The sequence below is a fragment of the Dendropsophus ebraccatus genome, chromosome 8 (assembly GCF_027789765.1).
Source record: "Dendropsophus ebraccatus isolate aDenEbr1 chromosome 8, aDenEbr1.pat, whole genome shotgun sequence".
Lineage (NCBI taxonomy): Eukaryota > Metazoa > Chordata > Amphibia > Anura > Hylidae > Dendropsophus > Dendropsophus ebraccatus.
In genome coordinates, this window is record NC_091461.1 from 30175410 (window position 1) to 30200697 (window position 25288).

At 43.9% G+C, this 25288-nt stretch overlaps 1 protein-coding gene across 2 annotated transcripts; it reads right to left on the reverse strand.

Annotated features, from left to right (window-relative positions):
- Positions 1-1250: 1250 nt before the first annotated feature.
- ACADSB (acyl-CoA dehydrogenase short/branched chain) lies at positions 1251-22294 on the reverse strand. 2 transcript variants are annotated; one of them, XM_069980086.1, is made up of 11 exons: positions 22205-22294; positions 21162-21324; positions 19288-19388; positions 17807-18013; positions 16484-16654; positions 15521-15646; positions 14012-14104; positions 11608-11697; positions 9070-9207; positions 5401-5500; positions 1251-4134 (listed from the first exon to the last, which is right to left on the reverse strand). In XM_069980086.1, exons 1-11 carry the CDS (start codon positions 22232-22234, stop codon positions 4064-4066), a joined length of 1290 nt encoding a protein of 429 aa, XP_069836187.1. In that variant the 5' UTR covers positions 22235-22294; the 3' UTR covers positions 1251-4063. The 2 variants fall into 2 exon arrangements, with proteins under 2 accessions (XP_069836187.1, XP_069836188.1); XM_069980087.1 differs by lacking the exons at positions 19288-19388; positions 22205-22294 and having other exon boundaries at positions 21162-21251.
- Between the last annotated feature and the right edge of the window lie 2994 nt (positions 22295-25288).

Sequence of the window (25288 nt, forward strand, 5' to 3'; positions counted from 1 at the left end):
TATTACACAGAGCTATGATCTGCTGAATCAGGGCGACCTAGCAGATTATTGCTCCATGTAATAAGTGATTAGCCACTGAAAAAAAAACAAAAAAAAACACGTTATACATATCTGTCCACGCTCCCTGATGTTCTTCTAGCTTCTGTCTGCTGTCCTCAGCCACTGCTGGAACTTCAGAGTCGGTCTCTGAAGTGACAGGCCACCCATCACTGGCCACTGTGGTGTCCTGTCTTGGCCAGTGATTGGCTGAGCGGCCTGTCACTTCAGAGACCGGCTCTGAACTTCCAGCAGCGGCTGCGGGGAGTGGGCGGAAGCTAGAACAACACTAGGAGCACGGATAGGCAGAAGTGTGTGACTTAGGGCCCTATTCCACCGGACGATTATCGTTCAGATTATCGTTAAATCGTTCGAATCGAAACGATAATCGTTGGGTTGAAATGCAGTTAACGATTAACGACCGAACGAGAAATCGTTGATCGCTTTATAAGACCTGGACCGATTTTTATCGTTGCTTGATCGCAAAACGTTCGCAAATCATTCGCATTGAATAAGACATCGTTCGGTCGTTCGCAATAGATACAAACGCAATAGCGAATAAATAGCAAAGAAAAAACGATCGCAATTACGATGATAAGTAACGATTATTGTTCTATGAAAATGAGTGAACGTTTTCAGGTCATTCGCAATAGCGGTCGTTTGAGATCGTTAATCGTTATCGATTATGTAAACGATACTTGTCCGGTGGAATAGGGCCCTTATGTGTGTGCTTTACCTCCTGGCTTGATCCAACACATGCAGGAGACAGGCGCACCTGTAAATCTATAATCTACAAGGGATGAGGGTGGCAGCTGTTGATTTGATAGTGTAATGGCAGCAGGGTTATTGTATGTTGTAGACCTTTCTGAAGAGATGGGAGTTTTGGATGGCTTTTGGTGTCCTCAGGCCTTTGGTCTCTCCAGCTGCAGCTCTGCCTTCTGTTCCGGTCTCTGCACTGACAGGCCGCTCAGCCGATTACTCCACAATCCTGTCTTGGCCATTGACTAGCTGAGCAGCTTGTTTTGCCCACATTACAGCTGCTCATCGGTGACCCAGAAAAGGGACTCCCAGCGATCATCAGGAACCCTTCTAACATGGAGGAATCACTCAAAGTCGAGATCTCCTTTCCACTACCAGACTTTAATCCCATTGTGCATGTTGTTTTCTTCTCCAATCCCAGGTTAGGCTTTCATTGCTTATAAACAAATTTCAAGAACCATTCAGATTTTATTTTATTTAAATTTTTCTTTACAGAACAAAGATCCAAAAATTAACGAAAAGAAACTTCTAACAATTGTAACAAGTACTCCTGTGGTCACAATCCAACCCTCATTTTTAGAGAATATAGAAGAATCCTAGCTTTCTGAAAATAATTAAAAGGTAACTCCACAAAAAAAAAAAAGCTAATTTTCCTTCAGTTTTATAAGGACACAAGTCGTCTACCCACACCACTGAAGAGTAACTTGAACTTGTTTATACGGACTCATATTAATTTGTTCCTTTTTCTTTAAGATGCTTTTAACAGGTTACAAAACATGCCAAAAGTCTGGGTGTTCAGACCCCTCCCCCCAATGGTTAGATAGAACTAGGAGAAGCGATCGGACTGAAGCTTCACTCCTGGCTCACCACCTCTTACAGGAGATGGCCTCTATTGTACGTTTATGGAGCCCTTCTCCTAAAGTGAGACATGAAAGTGCAAGGAGTCAGGAGCCAAGCACATCTCCTGGCTCTAAAGATGGGGGAGGTCTGGACACACCAACCAAAGTGCTACATGTGAAAAGATTTTTTTTTTTTTTTTAAAGTAACAGACATTTTAAAAAGCAAAACACTAATACGTGATATGTTGACTCCTGCTCTTCATTTATTAATTCTGCATGTGAAGGAGGCGACCTGGTCAGGGATGCAGGCTTATGTTGCTCCACCTCTCTCCAGACCAGACAATCCAAAGCCAGGCCTCTTAGTGTAAGCCACACCCCCAAAATTGGTCCCTAAAGAACAATCGTGGACTATACTGAAATTACATTTGATTTTTTCTGTGAATCAGCAAACTTGCAGAAGTCATTGCAGACGTACAGACTTATCAGTATCAGTTTTGTTTTAAACGTATCCATAACTAGTGTTATTGTATAAGGTATCTGTCATAAAGATAAACAATTTGTTCAATAAATCAGTCCCTGCTGACCATGTAAGATGCACCAGGTCTGCTCTTTGGGAGCACCTTGCTATACTGGCTCATAGTCAGGGCACTGTGCAGAGGACCCCTCTAGGATGTCCATGTTCCCCAGGGCTGTGGAGTCGGAGTCAGAGCTAGCTTTGGCTGGAGTCGGAGAAAAATGTACCGAAATGTACCGAAAAAAATCTTTTAAAAATTTAGAATTGAGTTTTGATATGAATTTTATAAGTTTTGCTCATCAATTCTAATAGGACACTGGTTCTATCAGATAAGGGGGGTCGGGAATATATCAGTAATAGGACACTGGCCCTATTACATAAGCGTGGTCAGGGAAAAGTTGCCGGTCACTATTTGGCAGTTTGTTTCTGAGCTGGAAGAATCCATTGTGTGGGGGGAGATCTGTGCTGTTCTCTTCCTGGATGCTGGATGACTGTATATAAGCAACAGTGTAATATGGAGATATCCTGTGTAATATAGAGAAGCAGCATAAGTAGTGCAGTAGTAACCTCTGTCCTGTGGCGTTTTCTCTCTGGGAGAAGATTGTGTGTTTTTCTTCAGTGTTCTATGGAAGCAGCTGTGTGTGTGTGTGCGCTATGGCTGCAGCAGGCTGTGTGTGTGTGTGCGCTATGGCTGCAGAAGGCTGTGTGTGTGTGTGCACGCGTTATGGCTGCCGCAAGCTGTGTGTGTGTGTCCTATGGCTGCAGCAGGCTGTGTGTGTGTATGCTATGGCTGCAGCAGGCTGTGTGTGTGTGCGCTATGGCTGCAGAAGGCTGTGTGTGTGTGTGCACGCGTTATGGCTGCCGCAAGCTGTGTGTGTGTGTGTGTGTCCTATGGCTGCAGCAGGCTGTGTGTGTGTGCACTATGGCTGCAGCAGGCTGTGTGTGTGTGTGTGCTATGGCTGCAGCAGGCTGTGTGTGTGTGTGTGCTATGGCTGCAGCAGGCTGTGTGTGTGTGTGTGTGTGTGTGCACTATGGCTGCAGCAGGCTGTGTGTGCGCTATGGCTGCAGCAGGCTGTGTGTGCGTGCTATGGCTGCAGCAGGCTGTGTGTGTGCATGCTATGGCTGTAGCAGGCTATGTGTGTGCATGCTATGGCTGTAGCAGGCTGTGTAAGTGTGTGTGTGTGTGTGTGTGTGTGTGTGTGTGTGTGTGTGTATGCTATTGCGTGCCCCCACAGTGACCCTCAACATTAGGCTGGAGACTGGCTGAATCCTCTGCACACACAAGAGAATCTGCTTTATACACAGTATTCCTTTATTCACTCAGAAATTGCACCAAGATCATGTAGGACATTAGCGAGAAGCTGCTGAGTCAGTGTGAGAAAAAACTCCCCTGGTATCTGACCGGCCATTTATGAAGGAGCAGGAGTCAGAGTCGGTCCTGATAAAATTCAGGAGTCAGAGTTGGAGCTGCGGCTTACCAACTCCACAGCCCTGATGTTCCCTCAGAGGGACATTATGAGACAACCCCTTAATCCAGACATGTAACAGTAACAAAGGATAAATCCAAAAGTTTGTTTTGTGCAAAAGGCTCCTTCACAGGAACACATACAACAGAAAGGAGGAGAGGACGTTATAGTTTGGAGGAAACAGAAAAAGAATGTCAAGACAGAAACTGACCTGGACCCCTTTTTAAAGGGGTAATCGGCAAAGTGTATCAACAATGAGAGGTACAGACCCTTACCATCTACAGCAGATTACACAATGAATCACTGAGGAGGAGGCAGTATTCAGAGGCAATGGTTGATTCGTAATAATTAATACAGATGTGGACAGTCATGGTTGAGAACAGAAGTTTCTCCTCTTAGGTGATCAGCAAGTGAGCCTGAGGACGGATCAGACGCTGTAACGCTGCTCCTCAGTACTCCTCATCTATGAACTTGGCAATTGTGCTCAGCTGGATGTTGGAGGTTCCCTCGTATATAGTACCTGGATAAAACAGTCACGTATTTTACACTAACGCTAAGGTTATTAAAGTGATACACAAAAGTACTAGAAGATAAAAGAGATACAAGAATGATGCCTGGTTGTTCATCTAAGGCTAGGTTCACACTGCGGTTTTGCAATCCGTTTTTTGCAAAAAACTGATGCATTTGTGTGTATCTGCTTTGATCCGTTTTTCCATTGACTTCCATTATAAAAAAAGAACGGATCAAAACGGATGAGGTTTTTTTAACGGACACAAAAGTAGTGTCAACAAGACTTTTGTGTCTGTTAAAAAATAACGGATCCGTTTCGATCCTTTTTTTTTTTTTTTATAATGAAATTTTGTATTTCTTGTATTGCATATGTATATGCATACTCATGCATGCTAATACCTCATGCCTTGGGTATGCACGGATATTGGGGAAGCACTTTGTGAACAATAATAGTAGGCTTATAGCAGAGGTTTAGCAGGAAAATAAAATTCCGTCCGGGCAGGGGAAACATAATACAGAACCTATATTTACTGGTGCCTGTACCCACGCAGCGTTGTCTCCTGCTCCTGGACTTCCGCATGGACTCTTCATCTCTCCTTCCTTCAATGTCATGACACGGCTGATGGATGCCCCGCTCAGCTAGTCTTTGACTGGGCCGGAACACAGCTGCAGTCACTGACTGGCTGAGCGGGCTATTTTTCACCCTCTCTCACTGGGTCGTGACATAAGCTGTGAGAAAATTACATCCAACGGGGTCCAGGAGCCCTGTGATGCAGCGCTGTATGGGCAGTGGGGCTGGCGAGTATACTTTTATTACATTTTCCCCATCCCCTGCTGGCACTCTAGTTTTGGATTTTGCTGAACTTCTCCTTTAATGTACTGTACTGATCCATTCTAGGTTCTCAGGGCTATCTGCACAAGCGGTCTTTAGTCCTGCAGCAATTAAAGGGTTACATAGCTTTCTGTTTCCTACTCAGCACCGTGCATGGGACATTCAGCACTACAAAAACAGGGCCACTTTCTTCTAGAGACAGCACAACTCTTGTCTCCAGTTCAGGTGTGGTTTGCAATTAAGCTCCATTCACTTCAATGGAACCAAGTAGTAAAACCTGCACCCAAACTGGAGACAAGAGAGGGGCTGTCTCTGGAAGAAAGTGGCCATGTTTTGTAGCGCTGGATAACCCCTTTAACAGCACATATACTCCTAGATGAGGAACTTTTCACGCATACAGCTACCTCAGTATACTCTAATACTTGCTCATATTCCACCACTTACCAATCTTTGCATCTCTGTAATATTTTTCAATGGGATAGTCCTTAGTAAATCCGACACCTCCCATCCACTCCAAACACTTACTAGTTGTTAGCCCGGCCACCTAAGAGAAAGAAATGTGACTTTTTTTTTGGTCCATTTATACAAGTTGTCCGTGTAGCTAATAACATATAAGATGATATGGTACAGTAATACATTGTCAGTCCCAAGTGACCTGTGGTCTACACAGCAGATGTGGGATGCAGCGTGTAAGTCAGCACGAAAATAACACCGCTGGTAGATGAATTAATGTTAATCCACAAAATATTATCTGAATTCCAGCCGTAGAGCGCCACCTGTTGGCAGTGATAAAATAAACAGTCATGGAGAAAGGATAGTTTTAAATGTCTCTTCCAATCAGGGCCGGCCTTAGGGGTGTGCAATCTGTGCTACCGCATCGGGTGCTGAGCTGCTCCCCTTACCTACAAGCATGCCTAATGACAGGCTTATAGTCAGACAGGGCGCCCTGATTGACAGCGTGAGGTGCCACCGGCACCTTGCGCTGTCAATCACTCTTGTGACGACAGGCTGCATACTGATACTATAAGGTGACTTGGGGGGGGGGGGGGGGGGGCAGTGATACCTGATACTATATGGTGACTGCAGGGGGAGGGGGGCTGATGCTACTATATGGGGGGGGGGGGGTGATACCTGATACTATATGGTGACTGCAGGGGGAGGGGGGCTCATTCTACTATATGTGGGGGGCTGATACCTGATACTATATGGTGATGGGGATTGATATTAAAAAGGGGGGCTGATACTACTATATTGGGGGGGCGGATACCTTGGGGCCTGCAGGGGGGGATTGAGAGTTAAAATCATATGTGGGGGCTGCACAGGGTAGTAGGGCAGATACCATAAGGGGGATGCACAGGAAGGAGACTGATACTATATAAGGGCTGCACAGGGGGTCTACACTATTTGGGGGTTCGACAGGGGGGGGGGGTGTCCCATACTATATTGGGGTGTACAGAGATGCCTGATGCTATATGAGGACTACACAGAGGGGCTTAAACTATTTAGAGAACGTACTATTATTATGTGGAGGGACACAGGGGGGCTTAAAACCTCATGGGGCATAGCGGACCTAACTACTATGTGCTGGATCAAGGAGCCTAAAATGTTTCTCTAGCAGATTCTGGTAAGAAGATTATTGGCCAGGAGAAGACTTTAAGATGGCCTGTGCTGGGTGGAGAGAAAATGGAAAAGTGAACAACTCTGATCAGAGAAGACGCCCCCTGTGAGTCACTGGATGTAACTGTTCTCTCTTATAGGGTCTGTAGTAATAGTGATAATGGTGTATGGGTGGTAATATTGGTAAGGTCTTTCTCACTTTTATTGTGTGCAGAGGAGACTTAAGAGTAATGCCTTCAAGGGTTTATGTGGGCGATAGAAATGATTAACGGTGCACTCCCTGTATACATTTCTGTCCCAAGTCCTGCTATTTCGGGGGGTGGGGGGCAGGGCCGTCTTACCCATTGGGCATGGTAGGCGGCTGCCCGGGGGCCCTTGCGTCCTAGGGGGCCCCTGCCCTGTGACATATTCCCTGGCCCTTTAACTGGGAGTGCTCATGATGAGCGCTGGCAGATACGGGCTGTGCACAGCTCGCTCTTGTGGCCGGAAGCTGCATTCTGCTTCCGGTCACTAGAGGCCTCTCTCACCCCCTGCATTCCCGTGCGGAGCACGAGTGACGTCACCAGCAGAGCCCTGAGAGGAAGGAGAAGCTGGAGGCCTGAAGCACAAAGCCTGAGTGAGTATGTGCCGATACCAGAGGGGGGAGGCTAGCTGGCAGGGATGCAGACAGGGCCGTGGGTGAACTGGTAAACAGGGAGGGAGGGGGGGATCGGGGGTGTAACTCCTCTGAGTGTGTATATATCTCCATTCAGTGTATACAGCAGTGTATTATATACTTATCCTCCTCCTGAGTGTATATATCTCCATTCAGTGTATACAGCAGTGTATTATATACTTATCCTCCTCCTGAGTGTATATATCTCTCCATTCAGTGTATACAGCAGTGTATTATATACTTATCCTCCTCCTGAGTGTGTATATAATCTCCATTCAGTGTATACAGCAGTGTATTATATACTTATACTCCTCCTGAGTGTATATATCTCTCCATTCAGTGTATACAGCAGTGTATTATATACTTATCCTCCTCCTGAGTGTATATATCTCCATTCAGTGTATACAGCAGTGTATTATATACTTATACTCCTCCTGAGTGTATATATCTCTCCATTCAGTGTATACAGCAGTGTATTATATAATTATACTCCTCCTGAGTGTGTATATATCTCAATTCAGTGTAGTATATACTTATCTTCCTCCTGTATGAGTGTGTATATAATCTCCATTCAGTGTATACAGCAGTGTATTATATACTTATCCTCCTCCTAAGTGTGTATATAATCTCCATTCAGTGTATACAGCAGTGTATTATATACTTATCCTCCTCCTAAGTGTGTATATAATCTCCATTCAGTGTATACAGCAGTGTATTATATACTTATACTCCTCCTGAGTGTATATATCTCTGCATTCAGTGTATACAGCAGTGTATTATATACTTATCTTCCTCCTGAGTGTGTATATATCTCCATTCAGTGTATACAGCAGTGTATTATATAGTTATCTTCCTCCTGAGTGTTTATATATCGCTCCATTGTTGTCTCCCTGTATACTGTATAATACAATATACAGGGAAACAACATGGCTTATATATAGAGAAGGGCAAAACAACATGTCTCATATATACAGAGGGGCAACAACATGACTTTTATATTATATATGAACCATGTTGTTTCCCTGTATACAGGGAAACAACATGGTTCTCATATATAATAGTCATGTTGTTGCCCCTCTGTATATATGAGACATGTTGTTTGGCCCTTCTCTATATATAAGCCATGTTGTTTCCCTGTATACTGTAAAATACAGTATACACAGACTCCCTGTATTATACAGTATACAGGGAGACAACATGGCGTATATGCAGAGGGACAGCAACATGTCTCATATATATAGAGGGGCACAAATATATATTAATTAGGCTTTTACCCACCACCTGTATACCCCACATATACCTGTACCCCATATAAATATGGTATGGTTGTACACATATATCACTATTATAGGCTATATGACCACCTACCTACTGCTCCACCTTTATACTTGTATGTATATGGTAGATAAATAGGTGGTAAGGTATATTGCCTATAATAGTGATATACTGTATGTGTGCAACATATATGACAATCACTATTATAGGCAATATACCTTACCAGATAAGGGGGTTTTGGTGCCTGTGGCCGCTGGGGGGGGGGGCAATTCTTACCTCTGCCCAGGGGCCCATAATGCTGTTAAGACGGCCCTGGTGAGGGGTGACAGGGATCGTGAGGTACAGCACCTGGCTATCTCTGGTGGTCCTACAGAGCACTTATTTCACATTTTACTCAGGCCTTTCCATAGCCCCAGATATCTCCAGGATATCACATGTTCAAGAATTTACTTCTCTGAAGGGTAAAAAAACTGTTTTCTAGGAATAATTCCTAATCAATTATGTTCAGCTTGAGACAGTGGAAATGTATTATGTATTGAATGGATAAAACAGCAGACTATTATTACCTCAGATGAGAAGTATTTTGCCATGCATGCCTCCTTCTTGAATGGTCTTCCCGCTTCCTTTAGTCTGGCTGCATTATAAGTTAGTAGTCGTGCGGCTTCCAGCTGGGTGGCTACTTGGGAGATCTGGTGCTGCATGCCCTGCGGAGAGAACTAAATAGTTATACTACTACCCCGCTCGACATACAGGTTTGTAACCACCCAGCATACCCTCTGCATGGAGGTGACATATTCCTCCATCATTTGTTTCTTTACTCCACATCTAAACATTTAGGTAAAAAGGGACGGTCCAGCTTAGTCATCACTCATTATGATCCCTCACACACCGAATAAGTTATGTGTTAACAGTTAAAGGGGCATTCCAGTCCCTAAATCTTTTTTCCCTGTCCATAGGAAAGGGAATAAGGGTCCATTTACATAGAAAGATTATGTTACAGATTATTATCTAAAGATTTGAAGCCAAAGCCAGGAATGGATTTGAAAAGAGGAGAAATCTCAGGCTTTCCTTCATGACCTGCTCTCTGTTCATAGTCTGTTTCTGGCTTTGGCTTCAAATCTTTGGCAGATAATCTTTCTGTGTAAATGGACCCTAAGGGTGCGTTTACACAGAAAGATTTCTCTGACAGATTTTGGAAGCCAAAGCCAGGAATGGATTTGAAAAGAGGATAGATCCCAGTCTTTCCTTTATGACCTGATCCCTGTTTATAGTCTGTTTCTGGTTTTGGCTTCAAAGATCTGTCAGATAAATCTGTCTGTGTAAACGCACCATGAGGCTGGGTTCACACTATGTATATTTGAGGCTGTATTTGGTCCTCATGTCAGGTCCTCATAGCAACCAAAACCAGGAGTGGATTGAAAACACAAAGGCTCTGTCCACACAATGTTGAAATTGAGTGGATGGCCGCCATATAACGGTAAATAACTTCCATTATTTCAATATAACAGCCGTTGTTTTAAAATAACAGCACATATTTGCCATTAAATGACGGCCATCCACTCAGTTACAACATTATGTGAACAGAGCCTTTGTGTGTTTTCAATCCACTCCTTGTTTTGGTTGCTATACAGCCTCAAACATACAGCCTCAAATATACGTAGTGTGAATATAGCCTAATGCCCCTATTCCACAGGTCGTTTAGAGGAGCAAACGAGCGCTCTCAGCGCTCGTTTGCTCCTCGTTTCCCGCTCGCTGCCGCCGCTATTCAACGTGGCTGCAGCGAGCGGGTGAGTGCGGGGGCGGCGGGGAGCTGTGGGAGGGCTGCCCGGGGGATCGCTGATCGTCCGGGCAGCCCATAGGATATAGCAGCGTCTGCTGCCGATGCTCCTATTCAACGGAGCGACGGCAGCAGATCGCTGCTATATCAGTCGCTTGTTTTTCAACATGTTGAAAAACAAGCGACTGCAACGATCAGCCGACATGAACGATGTCGGCTGATTGTTGCACTCTATTCCACCGGACGATTATCGTCCGTAGCGGCCGATATCGGCCGAATACGAACGATAATCGTTCCGTGGAATAGGGCCTTAAGAGTCTATGGGAGTGTCGTGGATACCAGAGAACTGTATTCTGGTGCACCCATAGACAATGCATTGAGCATTACACCATGCAATGGGAAAATTTGAGGCCCTGTTATGGAGACTGCAGCAGGTCTCAAAGGTCGGACCCCCTTATCCTGGACAACAGGGGTCTAGGCTTCAGCACCCCAGCTGATCAGGTGTTTCATGGTGCTGAAGCACTCTCTAAGGCTGGGTTTACACTAACGTTTTTCTTATTTGCTAACGGATCCGTCCATATTGACTGGATAAGAAAAAAACTGATGAGCAGACTGATGCAAACTGGTTGCAAAATGTTCACTTTTTTTCATTGTCCGTTTGCATTTTAGCTTTAAAAAACTGACTTTTGCATCAGTTTTCATATCAGTTTATTGTTTTCTTTGGTTTCTCACTTCATGTGCACTCAGTGACAAAACTTATGAAAACTGTTAACTTGCAAACGGACGGATGTAAACGGAAATACCTTCAGTTTAGATCAGTCCTCAAAAACACGGAAGTGCACTTTCCGTTCGTGTTCTGTTTTTTCAAACGGAGGAAAAGAGGCTGCATGCAGGATTTTTCTTTCCGTTCACAAAAACGGAACCCTGACGGAATACATGCAAACGGAGCACAAATATGCCAAACGGAGCACAATAAAAATGCATAGAAATGAATGGGGCTTTGGACGGATACCTCAGATTCCGTTTGTGTTAACGGAACTGTGGCGGAGAGAAAAACGTCAGTGTGAACCCAGCCTAGGTGTTACGTTATTTTTCAGATTACATTGAATTTCCCACTGTTCATACATACACTCAGCTGTGATAGATATTGCTGCTATAACCTACCCATGTAGAAGCTGCGATATTTGGCACAGCTGCTATAAAAAGTTCTGTGCATCGGGTAAATGCCAGTTTATTATATACACATATTACTTGTTTTATTTTTATTATACGCTGAAAGTATACAAAGACAAACAAACAGATGGAAAGTAAAGTAAATATAACAAACCTGAAAGTCAAATATTCTCTTTCCAAATTGTATCCTCTGCTTGGTGTATGGAACTGTGTGATCAAAGCACCCCTGAGCCAAGCCCACCATCTAAAGACCAAGAACAATGAAAGAGTTAATTGTACCAGATAATGATAAGGTATATGACGCTGTTAGGATCCTACTACATGAGACGATTATTGGCCAAAAAGGGCAACATTGCCCGTGGTAATGGAACCATTGAGCAGCAGATAAACGATCAAACACTCGTTTTTCGGCTGAAGGGTCATTTTGACTTGTCAAAAAGTCATCAGCCGCACACGTCTCTGTGATACCACTCTCTGTACAACCCCGTACAGCTGATGGCTGATTAAAGCAAAGGGACGTACAAATAATCTAGCAAAATTCACCCTTTATACCACCACCAGGTAAATAAAAACCAGGATTATTTGACGACAGTACCCTGGCAGCCATGATAACCCACTGTCATTCCCTGAACCCCCAATCTCACTGTCAAATACCCTTGATGAGAACCAACCAATTTTTATGTATTTTTTATTCTATTATTAGTTATATTACTAACTTTTTTTCTAAATAGGATTCATTATTTTTAGGCTTGCTCTTAATCGCTATTTTTCTTTTTCTGTATGGGCTCACTTCAGTACTTTTTAAAAGAGTCAGAGCAAGCCTGGAGCTTCCCGGCATGCAAAGCGTCATGAAGGGCTCCCATGAGCCTTTGCCCACCGCTTCGTCAATACACAGTGATCCCACAATATCCAGTGTATTTCTGACTGTCCCTGTACTTCTCCCTTGGTCTATTTAAAGGGGTACTCTGTGCTAGGGTTATTTTTAGGGTATAGCCAGGGAAAAGCTGGAAATAGATGCCGCTGGTCACTTAGCTCCCCGGTTCCAGCACCGGGTCCCAGATCGCGCCGCCCCATTCTTCTGTCCCACCCGCTTCCTGGTCTGAGCTGCAGCTTGAGACGTGACGTCTCAACGCATCTCAGCTATTCAGCGGCCGAGGCAGGACTCCGCTACGACAGCTGAATGGCTGAGCTGCCTTGAGACGTCACATCTCAAGCTGCAGCTCAGACCAGGAGGCGGCCGCGGGACGGAAGAACGGGGCGGCGCGATCTGGGACCCGGTGCTGGACCGGGGAGGTAAGTGACCAGCGGCGTCTATTTCCAGCTTTTCCCTGGCCATACCCTAAAAATAACCCCAGCACAGAGTACCCCTTTAAGCCTTTGCAGTCTGTATCTAACACTATACCTAATCCTCTGAACCGATGCTGTAAGGCTGGGCGCTGCCATCTTGGTGACGTCACTGTGTACCAGCGCTGTAATGCATCGCTGGAACACAAGTAACATCACCAAGATGGCGGCGCCTGGTACAGAGGATTAGCTAAAGTATTAGATACAGACTGAAAAGGCAGTCTGTATCTTTATTAACCAACTCAGGGACAGGAACACTTTTATAATAAGGACAGTGAAAATTGAATGGCCCTGCAACCCCAATCTCACAGGACCAAACCCAAAGGGCCCCCCAAAACCCAGCAGGCACCACTGGTGGAGAAAGCTGCCGCCAAACACCACACGTGTGAATATGCTCTTGTACTCACCATTGCTTCTGCAGGTAGATTTGCTATTGCCCCAACTAGCCAGAATCCTACTCCACACTGACGAGGGGCAAAAACCCCGAAACGGCTGTCTGTGGATGGAAGCCTGCCTTGGCAAGCCCTTGTCATGATCGCAATACTCGCACCTTGAGTTAGACATTGACAAAAAGGGGCCACCCTGGTGTTTCCCTATTTATGTTCCAATACTCGCAACCGAGTGGGACTTAAGGGGCTATTTATCAGGGTGGTGTGGTGCTCTCCCTATCATGGAGGCACCCCGTGGCAACAGGCTAGTGATATCTGGCTATCCCGTGTTTTGAGACTCGCAACTGAGGCTCCACGGACTCCTGTTTTGCATATTAAAATTTTTGGGGGCATCAGTGGAGACTCTTGATTGAGTACTTCATTGGAATTTTTTTCACTGTTCTCCTTGAGTTCAGTGATAACTGTGTTTTGTTTGCAGGTAGAATAGGAAAGATAGGAGGTACTAAGGTGCAATAGCTCTTTTCTCTCCATGTCACATCTACAGGGTTAAACTGCTTGGTTGTATTTGATGCAGATTTAGCTTTAGATTTCACTCACTGTAATGTAATCCCTGGCAAACAGGTTGTGCTGCAAATTTCAGTTCAGGCAGAATAATTTTCAGAGGTATGCTGGCAGAATTATCAACCCCCATTCATTGCATCTGGTGTAGATGCATAATTTACATCAAATCTACAGTGTGAGAATCCATGAAAGCAGCCAATATCTCAGTAGTTATAGAACCTTAAGACACATGAACATATATACACCAGCACCCGATCCCATCACCTGGGCTGCAATTCCGATCCGGCCTTCATTCAGCATTCCTATAGCGTATTTATAGCCATGGCCAAGCTTGCCAAGCACACTGCTTTCTGGAACCTGTACGAAAAAAGGAGATGGGTTAGAAACCGGTTACATGTGACAAATTCTGCCAGGTTCAGTCCGGAGTGATGTTGTGATTTTCTTTCCAGGTAGCCCGCCAAGGTCATTCCTGGCACTTCGCTGCAGTAGGTGCGGCCCTTTCTAATGACGTCATGGAGGGGGGCGGAGACTACATTGCCGACACAGGCTGGAAGATGGGGGCACAGCGGCTGTGAAGCCCCACCCATAGGACACTGTCCACCAATGATAAAAAGCTATTTTTCAGCAGAAGAAGAAGAAAGACATGGGGGGAGATTTATCAAACATGGTGTAAAGTGAAACTGGCTCAGTTGCCCCTAGCAACCAATCAGATTCCACCTTTCATTCCTCACAGACTCTTTGGGAAATGAAAGGTGGAATCTGATTGGTTGCTAGGGGCAACTGAGCCAGTTTCACTTTACACCATGTTTGATAAATCTCCCTTATGGTCTATACAGGTAGATATCAAACGTGCAGCATGTAAACTTTTGAATGGTGCTGAGAACTGCATATATGGTAAGGGGGGGGGGGGGGGGGGGGGGCAAAAACACTCCTGTGGCCCATAATTGGCTCGTGTAAGTGACAGCGATCAGCTGAGGAGCAATAAAACGCCTGATCCTTGGCTGACCATGTCTTAAGAGCAGGCTTTAAAACTTATTAACACTGGTCACACATCTTCCTGTGTAAGTAGAAGATACAAGGCCAATGACCATAAAGGGAAACTGACAGCACAAATATACATGTATCTGTACTGTCAGCTTCCATATCACACCGCAGTACATACTCACCTATGCTACTGTGATCCGGCATCCTATTCTCCGGAGAATAGGATGCTGAATCACAGCAGCAGCGGCTAGTATGCACTGCTGTGTGATCTGGAAACTGACAGCACAGATACATGTATATCCATGCTGTCAGTTTCTATGACTGAACTAATCATACATTGTTCGTGCAGCCCGGCCTCTAGATTTCTCATGCCGTGTAAAAGGCACTGCAAATTAGCGCAGATCTCGCTGTCCTGTGATCATTTTAAGCCACCCACGGCCGAGAATTCTGTGGGGGAAATTTATGAAAGGGTGTAAATATACACCTGGTGTAAACTGCCCACAGCGACCAATCACAGCTCAGCTTTCAGCTCTGGTAGAATAAAAGAGAAGCTGGGATTGGTTGCTGTGGGCAGTTTACACCAGGTGTATATTTATACCCTTTCATAAATCTCCCCCTTTGTGTGTACAAAGACCTGAACATTCACACCCTGACAGATCAAGATTTGTGTCAAACCTTTTTAAAGTAAAACTGCCCATTTAATCTGAATTTAAACCAATTTTAATAACTCATAAAACCCCATTAATACTCTATCCCCTCCCCCAAACCCACACATTTGTACGGTCATACCTTAACATTGTCAAAAGTCAGCGTACACGTTGAAGATGCCCGGAGTCCTAGTTTATCCTCTTTTTTTCCTATGTGGAATCCTTCTGTCTCCTTGGGAACAATGAAGCATGTGATTCCTCTGTATCCCTGACAAATCGAAAAAGAATGGAAAGTTACCAAACCAGAGTCGGCTTATCTATTGCTATGTCTACAGCTGAACCACTTTCCTAAAGGCTTCTCCATGTACATCAGATGCCAAGCTAAAAAAGGGGGTCTTGACCTGAAGCTCCTGTTGATTTCAATGGAGGTTCATAGTGAAACAATAGTTTTCCATCTCCCATTGAAGGTCACTAAGATTTTGATGACCAGTCACAACTGAGGAAGTTGCATGTACATGGATGCTGAATTCAATCAAACACAATGTATTAGATAAATGCAAGTTAAAAAGGGGCAGACTCCCCGTATCCTGCCAATCTCTATATCCTGGTCCTGTCTCAACACACTGTAAATGCCCGCTCTTCCAATAACTGGGTGCAATGGTAAACTAATGTTGGCTGAACAGGCATGTACTTTATTATTTAGCTTTTTTTTATTAAAAAAAAAAATAAAAAAAAAAAATCTGCAGCTGAATGGAATCTATGTTATTGTTAAGATGCTGTGGAATACTCTCCAAGAAGGGTTTTCCTCTTAAGTTGCAAGTATCAAGTGCCTTTTATATTGAAATATAGAAGATTGTCAGCAGAAAAAGACCACTGGTTCCATCTAGTCTGCCCTTTTAGTATTTCCCTTCTTATTATCTTAGGATAGATATATGTTTATTCCAGGCAGGTTTACATTCATTTATTGTAGATTTACCAACCACATCTGCTGGAAGTTTGTTCCAAGCATCTACTACTATTTCAGTACAGTAATATTTTCTCACGTTGCTTCTGATCTTTCCCCCAACTTTGAAATTTGCAGCAAAGAAAATAAAAGTACTCTTACAGCTGACACGTCTGCATTTGCCATCACAAGGAAGACCCCGGCCTGCTCCGAGTTACTGATCCACATCTTGGAGCCGTTGATGACGTAATAATCATTCTGCTTCTGAGCCGTGGTCTTTAGGGAGAAAGCATCGCTGCCAGAACCAGCCTCCGAAAGACAGAAACTTCCCACCTGCATAGGAGAACACACATGAGCCCCACATTCACAGTTCTTTAGGGACAAAGCCAGACTGCATGTATATAGAGAGGTTGCATAACAGAAAACACAGATTTCTATCAGCAATAGTGGCCCTCTAGTCTGTGGGTTAGCAATAGTGGCCCTCTAGTCCGCGGGTCAGCAATAGTGGCCCTCTAGTCCGCGGGTCAGCAATAGTGGCCCTCTAGTCCGCGGGTCAGCAATAGTGGCCCTCTAGTCCGCGGGTCAGCAATAGTGGCCCTCTAGTCCGCGGGTTAGCAATAGTGGCCCTCTAGTCCGCGGGTTAGCAATAGTGGCCCTCTAGTCCGCGGGTTAGCAATAGTGGCCCTCTAGTCCGCGGGTTAGCAATAGTGGCCCTCTAGTCCGCGGGTTAGCAATAGTGGCCCTCTAGTCCGCGGGTTAGCAATAGTGGCCCTCTAGTCCGCGGGTTAGCAATAGTGGCCCTCTAGTCCGCGGGTTAGCAATAGTGGCCCTCTAATCTGCGGGTTAGCAATAGTGGCCCTCTAGTCTGCGGGTTAGCAATAGTGGCCCTCTAGTCTGCGGGTTAGCAATAGTGGCCCTCTAGTCTGCGGGTTAGCAATAGTGGCCCTCTAGTCTGCGGGTTAGCAATAGTGGCCCTCTAGTCTGCGGGTTAGCAATAGTGGCCCTCTAGTCTGCGGGTTAGCAATAGTGGCCCTCTAGTCTGCGGGTTAGCAATAGTGGCCCTCTAGTCTGCGGGTTAGCAATAGTGGCCCTCTAGTCTGTGGGTTAGCAATAGTGGCCCTCTAGTCTGTGGGTTAGCAATAGTGGCCCTCTAGTCTGTGGATCAGCAATAGTGGACCTCTAGTCTGTGGGTCAGCAATATTGAAATATTGGCCCTCTAGTCTGTGGGTTAGCAATAGTGGCCCTCTAGTCTCTGGGTTATGTCTGGTATTGTAGCTCAATTTCATTCAAATGAATAGGGTTTGGTTAGAATACTAGACACAACCCATTGCTTCTAGAAGCTAGTGGCCATGTGTTTCTATTGGTGCTGTTATTATATGTTTTTCCCACTTCGGTAGTAGTGTGACTCCCTTGCTGGTTGTTGACCTAGCAGATAGTTAGATAGAACTCCTATCTAGCTTTCTCCAATGGTTAACCATTTCTCACCATGTCTTTGCACAGCCTGGGCAGGTAGGTCTCCTTCTGTTCTTCAGTGCCTAGCCGCTGAAACAACTGTGTGATGAGGGTGTTCTGAATGTCACAGAATACAGACACAGATGGGTCCACTCTGGCCAACTCTTCAATCACAAGAATAGAGGAAAAAAATGATGCTCCTGTGCCACCATACTTGGGGTCCACGTCCACACCCATTAGCTGAAAAGAAAAAAATGTTTTTCAATCAACTGGTGTCATAAAGTTATACAAATTTGAAATGTACTTCTATTTAAAAATGTCTCCCAGTACTTATTAGCTGCTGTATGTCCTGCAGGAAGTGGTGTATTCTTTTCACTCTGACACAATGCTCTCTGCCCAAGTCAGGAACTGTCCAGAGCAGGTGAGGCTTTCTATGGGGATTTGCTCCTGCTCTGGACAGTTCCTGACATGGATAGAGGTGGCACCAGAGAGCACTGTGTCAGAGTGAAAAGAATACACCACTTCCTGCAGTACATGCAGCAGCTGATAAGTACTGGAAGGCTGAAAATTTGTGTATACAAGTAATTAACAAATCTGTATAACTTTCTGGCACCAGCTGATTTATTTTCTTTCCTTTGGCATAACCCTTTAAGCATTTTTTTGTGATAATGATAACACAAAACCTGGATAAAGAGACAAAAAACACACACAAACTAATATCCTAAAGGCAGTGATGTCACAGTACAAAAATAATGAATGCTTATGTCAAAAAACACTGGAGGCTGAACTAGAAACCTATATTCCAGTGTTTTAGGTGTATGGCTCCATAACAGGAATTTACCCGATGGTGAAAGACCAGGACAGCAAAGCTTTGATTTGCTCCTGTCTAATCGTCCGAGAAATCCCAGTACAAAGATGACAAAACACAGTAATGTTATAAACCCTCCAAATACCAGACATCTGCCAATCACAGAGATACTGCTATATTCATCAGTATTCGTGGTTACAAAGTCCTCAGATGTCCCAGCTGAATATTAAACAGGGTCCTTCCAATTCTGCCAATGGTTTCCAGTTGTACAAGCTGGAATCCGATTGATTTCTTTTGTTTGTCTGTACTTGATTTATATATAAAGTTTAATCTAGCTGCCCTTGACTGCCCTCTTACCACTCTAGCAGGTAGACCTTAAAACACAGGTGTCAAACTTGTGTCTCTCTCTAGCTGTTGCACAACTACAATTCCCATGTCCAGGAATTATGAGAATTGTAGTTTTTCAACAGCTGGAGGGCCAGGAGTTTGACCCCCCCTGCCTTACAACTACATCTAAGCTACCTGCTGACTGTCTCCACTCTCCACTAGGATTTTTGGGCAGATCTAATGACGTCCAAAAAGAAGGCACACAACATAATCAAATCAGGAAAACGTCTAAGTTACAACTTGTCCCTAAAAGCGCACTTATATTCTGTTAGCTACGGATGTGGAGGGTAAACTATCAGCTGATAGCAACGATACCAACCCCGAGCTCAAATAGACCTTGAATGACTGAATTGTCCAATTTTGACTCGGCATCCATGGTTTTTACAAGTGGAGCGATCCGCTCTTGGGCAAATTTTCGTACTGAGTAAAAAGAAAAAGAGCAGAGAAGACATTGGCGCATATAAGAGACACTCGTCCTAAGAGAAATCTGACGAAGATTTTTTTTTTCGACCTGCTACAGGCAATTGTATATTCCCTTCACCAATTTGCACTTTTTTTTTTTTAATGAGTCACTGTCGTATTTTTATTTTTTTTTTTTGCAGAAATCAATAGTCCAGGCGATTTTAAGAAACTTTGTAATTGGGTTTATCAGCCAAATATGCTATTATCTGCATTTAAAAAGCATTTTTCCAGGTCCCCCCCTCCTTCCTCTTTTCCATCCACTGCAAAAAATCAGGACAGGGTGACTGCTCGCTGAGATGGCATGTGTATGAAATGTGTATAGACACCCTTAGAAGAATTTGATAAATGAGGCAATGGAGCTATAAAATGCCCCAACAATTTACCCCTTTAAAGGGCTATCCTCTTCTCACAGGACAGGAAATACATGTTCATAGGTTGGGGTCTGACGGCTGGAACAACCATCAATTTAAAGAATGAAGAAACATGAGTTGCCGGTGCAATATTAAAGGGGTTATCCACCTCTACAATAACATGGACACTTTCTTCCAGAGACAGCACCACTCTTGTCTCCAGTTCAGGAGTGATTTACATTTAAAGGAGAAGTCCGACGAAAATTTTTACTAAAGTATTGTATTGCCCCCTAAAAGTTATACAAATCACCAATATACACTTATTACGGGAAATGCTTATAAAGTGCTTTTTTTCCCTGCACTTACTACTGCATCAAGGTGTCACTTCCTAGATAACATGGTGATGTCACTTCCTGGATAACATGGTGATGTCACTTCCTGGATAACATGATGATGTCACTTCCTGGATAACATGATGATGTCACAACCCGACTCCCAGAGCTGTGCGGGCTGTGGTTGCTGGAGAGGATGATGGCAGGGGGATACTCAGTGTCCCTCCAGTGCCCTGTGTCCCTCATCATCCTCTCTAGCAGCCACAGCCCTGGGAGTGGGGTCGTGACATCACCATGTTAACCAGGAAGTGACATCACCATGTTATCCAGGAAGTGACATCACCATGTTATCCAGGAAGTGACATCACCATGTTATCCAGGAAGTGAAGCCTTGATGCAGTAGCAAGTGCAGGGAAAAAAGCAATTTATGTGCTTTTATATTTCCTGTAATAAGTGTATATTGGGGATTTGTATAACTTTTGGGGGGAAATACTACACTTAAATACATTTTTTCTCCTTTAAGTTCCATTAACTTCAATGGAAGTGAGTTACAAAACCTACACTCAAAGTGGTGCTGTCTCTGGAAGAGAGTGGCCATGTTTTTGTAGAGCTGGATAACCCTCTCTTTGGGGCTACTGAACACTTCTAAGTTTGACACCTCCATAGAAAATGAATGGGGCACTGGTCATGCACACCATTCATTCCGGGGTCAATTTTGTCCCCATTCTCTGGATTAAAAGGGGGGTCCTAGTGGTCTTGTCTGCACTGATCAGCATGTTATCCCTTATGCTGTGGATAGAGATAACATTCTTCAATAGGAATACCTATTTTAAGGTGTATTCCTATCTTGACATTTATGACATGTCCACTGGCTATAAAAGTCCTATAGATCAGTGATTACACGTACCCATAGTGTCTATGGGGTTAAACAGGTAACATAACCTGAATATTCTGTAAATGCCTATTAGTGAATTAGCAGTCTACATTCAGAGCCCATATGACATCTCTGTGATAATGGAGGGGCAGTGATGTATGAGACCTGTACATACCCATCTCTCTCAGCATGCCCTCTTCCTCAGTGAACGTATCCAGGGGAGCATATACCGCTCCTTCCCTGGGTTCTGCAGCCAATACATCAGCTTTGGAAGATTTTAAGCGACAATGGAGATTGTGGGATGTAACCAAGCATGGCCGCAGCCCCCTGCCCAGTAACTGAAACAGAATAAAAGAAAATGGTTATTAATACAAAGTAACAGATCAAAGACAGAAAAAACGATTTCTCGTAGGTCATTTGATTGCTGCCTGCGTTTACATGAAACGATTATCGATATAACGATTTTTCCCGCAACAATCGTCCTGCGTAATAGGGCCCCAGACCATATAACGACATCCTATTTTTTCCTGTGCGGACTGCAAGTTCCTATTGTGTTCACAGTTTGTGCTTCGCAGTTGCTATAGTGCACAGTACAGATGGTGCACGGACAGTCACCCATGGGACCCCCACACCCACAGATCTGTGAGTTTTCTGACCTTAAAGTGACTGTACCACCAGGCCCAGGCTGAAGCACTGGAGGCGGCCGACCCACCCTTAGTGGGAGGAAACCCCACCCCTCTATGATAGGGTTCCATTGATTCTAAAGGAGTCACGTCATGGAGGGGCTGGGGTTTCCTCCCACTAAGGGTGGGCCGGCCGCCTCCAGTGCTTCGACCTGGTGGTACAGTCACTTTAAGAACAATATGGAGGACAGCAGGAGGTCTGAGGCTGCCACTTATAGGAACTGGGGTCAAAGAAAATTCTAACAATCGCCTCTAGCAACTAGATTCAAGGAACCTGGCTGGTTGCCATGGGCAACTGCTCCATTTTTGCAGCAGTTGTGATAAATTGCTATCTATGAAGTACAATGGATAGGGTCCTTGCTCCCAATCTTCCCTGTGATGAGGTGATCTGACACATCTCTATACATCAGGGTGCAGACAGATATATATGCAAATATAAAAACACAAGCAACAGGGACCAGTCACGTGACATATACAATATAATACACATAACAAATCATTAGCCCGGACTCCGGACAGTCCTTGTCCTTCTCACCTGGACGCTACGACGCAGAACTCCAGCCATTTGTCTGTCAAACAAACACACAGCTCAACTCTCGCGAGAGTTCAATCAAGGACCTTGGCCAACAGCGCGTCAGATCTCGCGAAGAGATTTCCCGGAAGTAACTCTGTGGTTATGCGTTCCAAGCCTCGCTCGACATCACAATTCGCAAACCCTTCTATTTTAGGCTAAAAATAAGGCACGGCGCCTCCAGTGGTTTGTGTGATTTTCTCCAAATAGTTATACAGGCCATTTGGTTGTTTATTAGGTGCAATTAAAATTTGAAGAGAAAACCCAGAACTACAACTACCAGCGTGCAACTCGGCAAAGAAGCGTCGTGACGACACCATGCGTGACCATGGAGGTGGGCTCCGGTGTGCGCCTGCGTACACTGCTCAGCCTGGGCCCGGACAACAGAATTGATCGGTGGGAACGGGCAGCGGTCCGCGCCGGCATCCAACTCTACAGTGGAGGCGGAATGCGGTGCCCGGCTGTGAGGAGCTCCCGGTAACGGTAAGAGGGTGTGGGATACCTCCGGAGGGGGCGGGGCTTGGTTACGTGACGTCAGGGAGACAGTCCACAACAATAATATAGTGTTCTCCCTGTGTATCAGGATCTGTGTGTGACCACTGCTAGTATGGGTGTGATTACTGCCCTGCCTGTGTGATACCCCATGTATATGTGTGATCCGTGCATCATACAGCCCTGATGACATCACTGGAGGATGGATAGCACTGTATCTATAAGATATACACATGATGACACCATATAAGAATGACATCACAGTATACAAACATGTACGATGAGATCACATACGTGTGACGACATCACTATATAATCTATATACAATTGTGATGGCATCACGGTATAACTGATGACATCACAATATGTAAACGTGCGATGACATCATTGTATAAAAAAACTATACATGTGACGACATCACTATATCTATAATTTAGTGTGATGTGTAAAATAGTGTGATCAATAAAATTACAAAAGGTGTGTGATGACATCACTATTTATATACTGTATACATGTGTGATGACATCACTATTTATATACTGTATACATGTGTGATGACATCACTATTTATATACTGTATACATGTGTGATGACATCACTATTTATATACTGTATACATGTGTGATGTCATCACTATATACTGTATACGTGTGTGATGACATCACTATTTATATACTGTATACATGTGTGATGACATCACTATATACTGTATATGTGTGTGATGACATCACTATTTATATACTGTATACGTGTGTGATGACATCACTATTTATATACTGTATACGTGTGTGATGACATCACTATTTATATACTGTATACGTGTGTGATGACATCACTCTATATATACTGTATACGTGTGTGATGACATCACTATTTATATACTGTATACGTGTGTGATGACATCACTATTTATATACTGTATACGTGTGTGATGACATCACTATTTATATACTGTATACGTGTGTGATGACATCACTATTTATATACTGTATACGTGTGTGATGACATCTCACTATTTATATACTGTATATATGTGTGTGATGACATCTCACTATTTATATACTGTATACGTGTGTGATGACATCTCACTATTTATATACTGTATACGTGTGTGATGACATCTCACTATTTATATACTGTATACGTGTGTGATGACATCTCACTATTTATATACTGTATACGTGTGTGATGACATCTCACTATTTATATACTGTATACGTGTGTGATGACATCACTATTTATATACTGTATACGTGTGTGATGACATCACTATTTATATACTGTATATGTGTGTGATGACATCACTATTTATATACTGTATATATGTGTGTGATAATCTATACAGGTCAGGAAATCGCTTCTTTATACATGTAATTCTATCAATGTTTCATGACCTGTGCCTCTCCAGATGTTGAAAAACTACAAATCCCATCATGCTTGGACTGATCTTTAATGATGCCACTGTATCTATAATCGATGTGTGTGATGACATCACTTTCTATATTCTTGGATTCATCCGTCCACAACACTTTTTTCCAGTCTTCCTCTGTCCAATGTCTGTGTTCTTTTGCCCATCTTAATCTTTTTCTTTTATTGGCCAGTCTCAGATATGGCTTTTTCTTTGCCACTCTGCCCTGAAGCCCAAAATCCCGCAGCCGCCTCTTCACTGTAGATGTTGACACTGGTGTTTTGCGGGTACTATTTAATGAAGATGCCAATTGTGGACCTGTGAGGCGTCTGTTTCTCAAACTAGAGACTCTAATGTGCTTATCTTCTTGCTTAGTTGTGCAACGCGGCCTCCCACTTCATTTTCTACTCTGGTTAGAGCCTGTTTGTGCTGTCCTCTGAAGGGAGTAGTACACACTGTTGTAGGAAATCTTCAATTTCTTAGCAATTTCTTGCATGGAGTCGCCTTCATTTCTAAGAACAAGAATAGACTGTGGAGTTTCAGATGAAAGTTCTCTTTTTCTGGCCATTTTGAGCGTTTAATAGACCCCACAAATGTGATGCTCCAGAAACACAATCTGCTCAAAGGAAGGTCAGTTTTGTAGCTTCTGTAACCAGCTAGACTGGTTTTCAGATGTGTGAACATGATTGCACAAGGGTTTTCTAATCATCAATTAGCCTTCTGAGCCAATGAGCAAACACATTGTACCATTAGAACACTGGAGTGATAGTTGCTGGAAATGGGCCTCTATACACCTATGTAGATATTGCACCAAAAACCAGACATTTGCAGCTAGAATAGTCATTTACCACATTAGCAATGTATAGAGTGTATTTGTTTAAAGTTAGGACTAGTTTAAAGTTATCTTCATTGAAAAGTACAGTGCTTTTCCTTCAAAAATAAGGACATTTCAATGTGACCCCAAACTTTTGAACAGTAGTGTGTATATGTAATGACATCACTGACTATTATCCATATGTGACGACATCCCTATATCCATAATCAGTATGTGTGATGACATCACTGTCTATAATCTGCATGTGATGACATCCCTATATCTATAACCAGTATGTGTGATGACATCACTGTGGCTATAATAATCCATTTAC

What these genes read in the sequence shown, in the direction of transcription:
- ACADSB (XM_069980086.1), bottom strand. Translation starts at nt 22,234, where the DNA reads ATGGCTGGAGTTCTGCGTCGTAGCGTCCAG. An exon ending in CAAATGCAGACGTGTCAGCT is followed by an intron (nt 15,647 to 16,483) that starts GTAAGAGTACTT and finishes TCGATTTGTCAG; the next exon opens with GGATACAGAGGAATCACATG. An exon ending in CAAAATACTTCTCATCTGAG is followed by an intron (nt 5,501 to 9,069) that starts GTAATAATAGTC and finishes TCTTTCTCTTAG; the next exon opens with GTGGCCGGGCTAACAACTAG.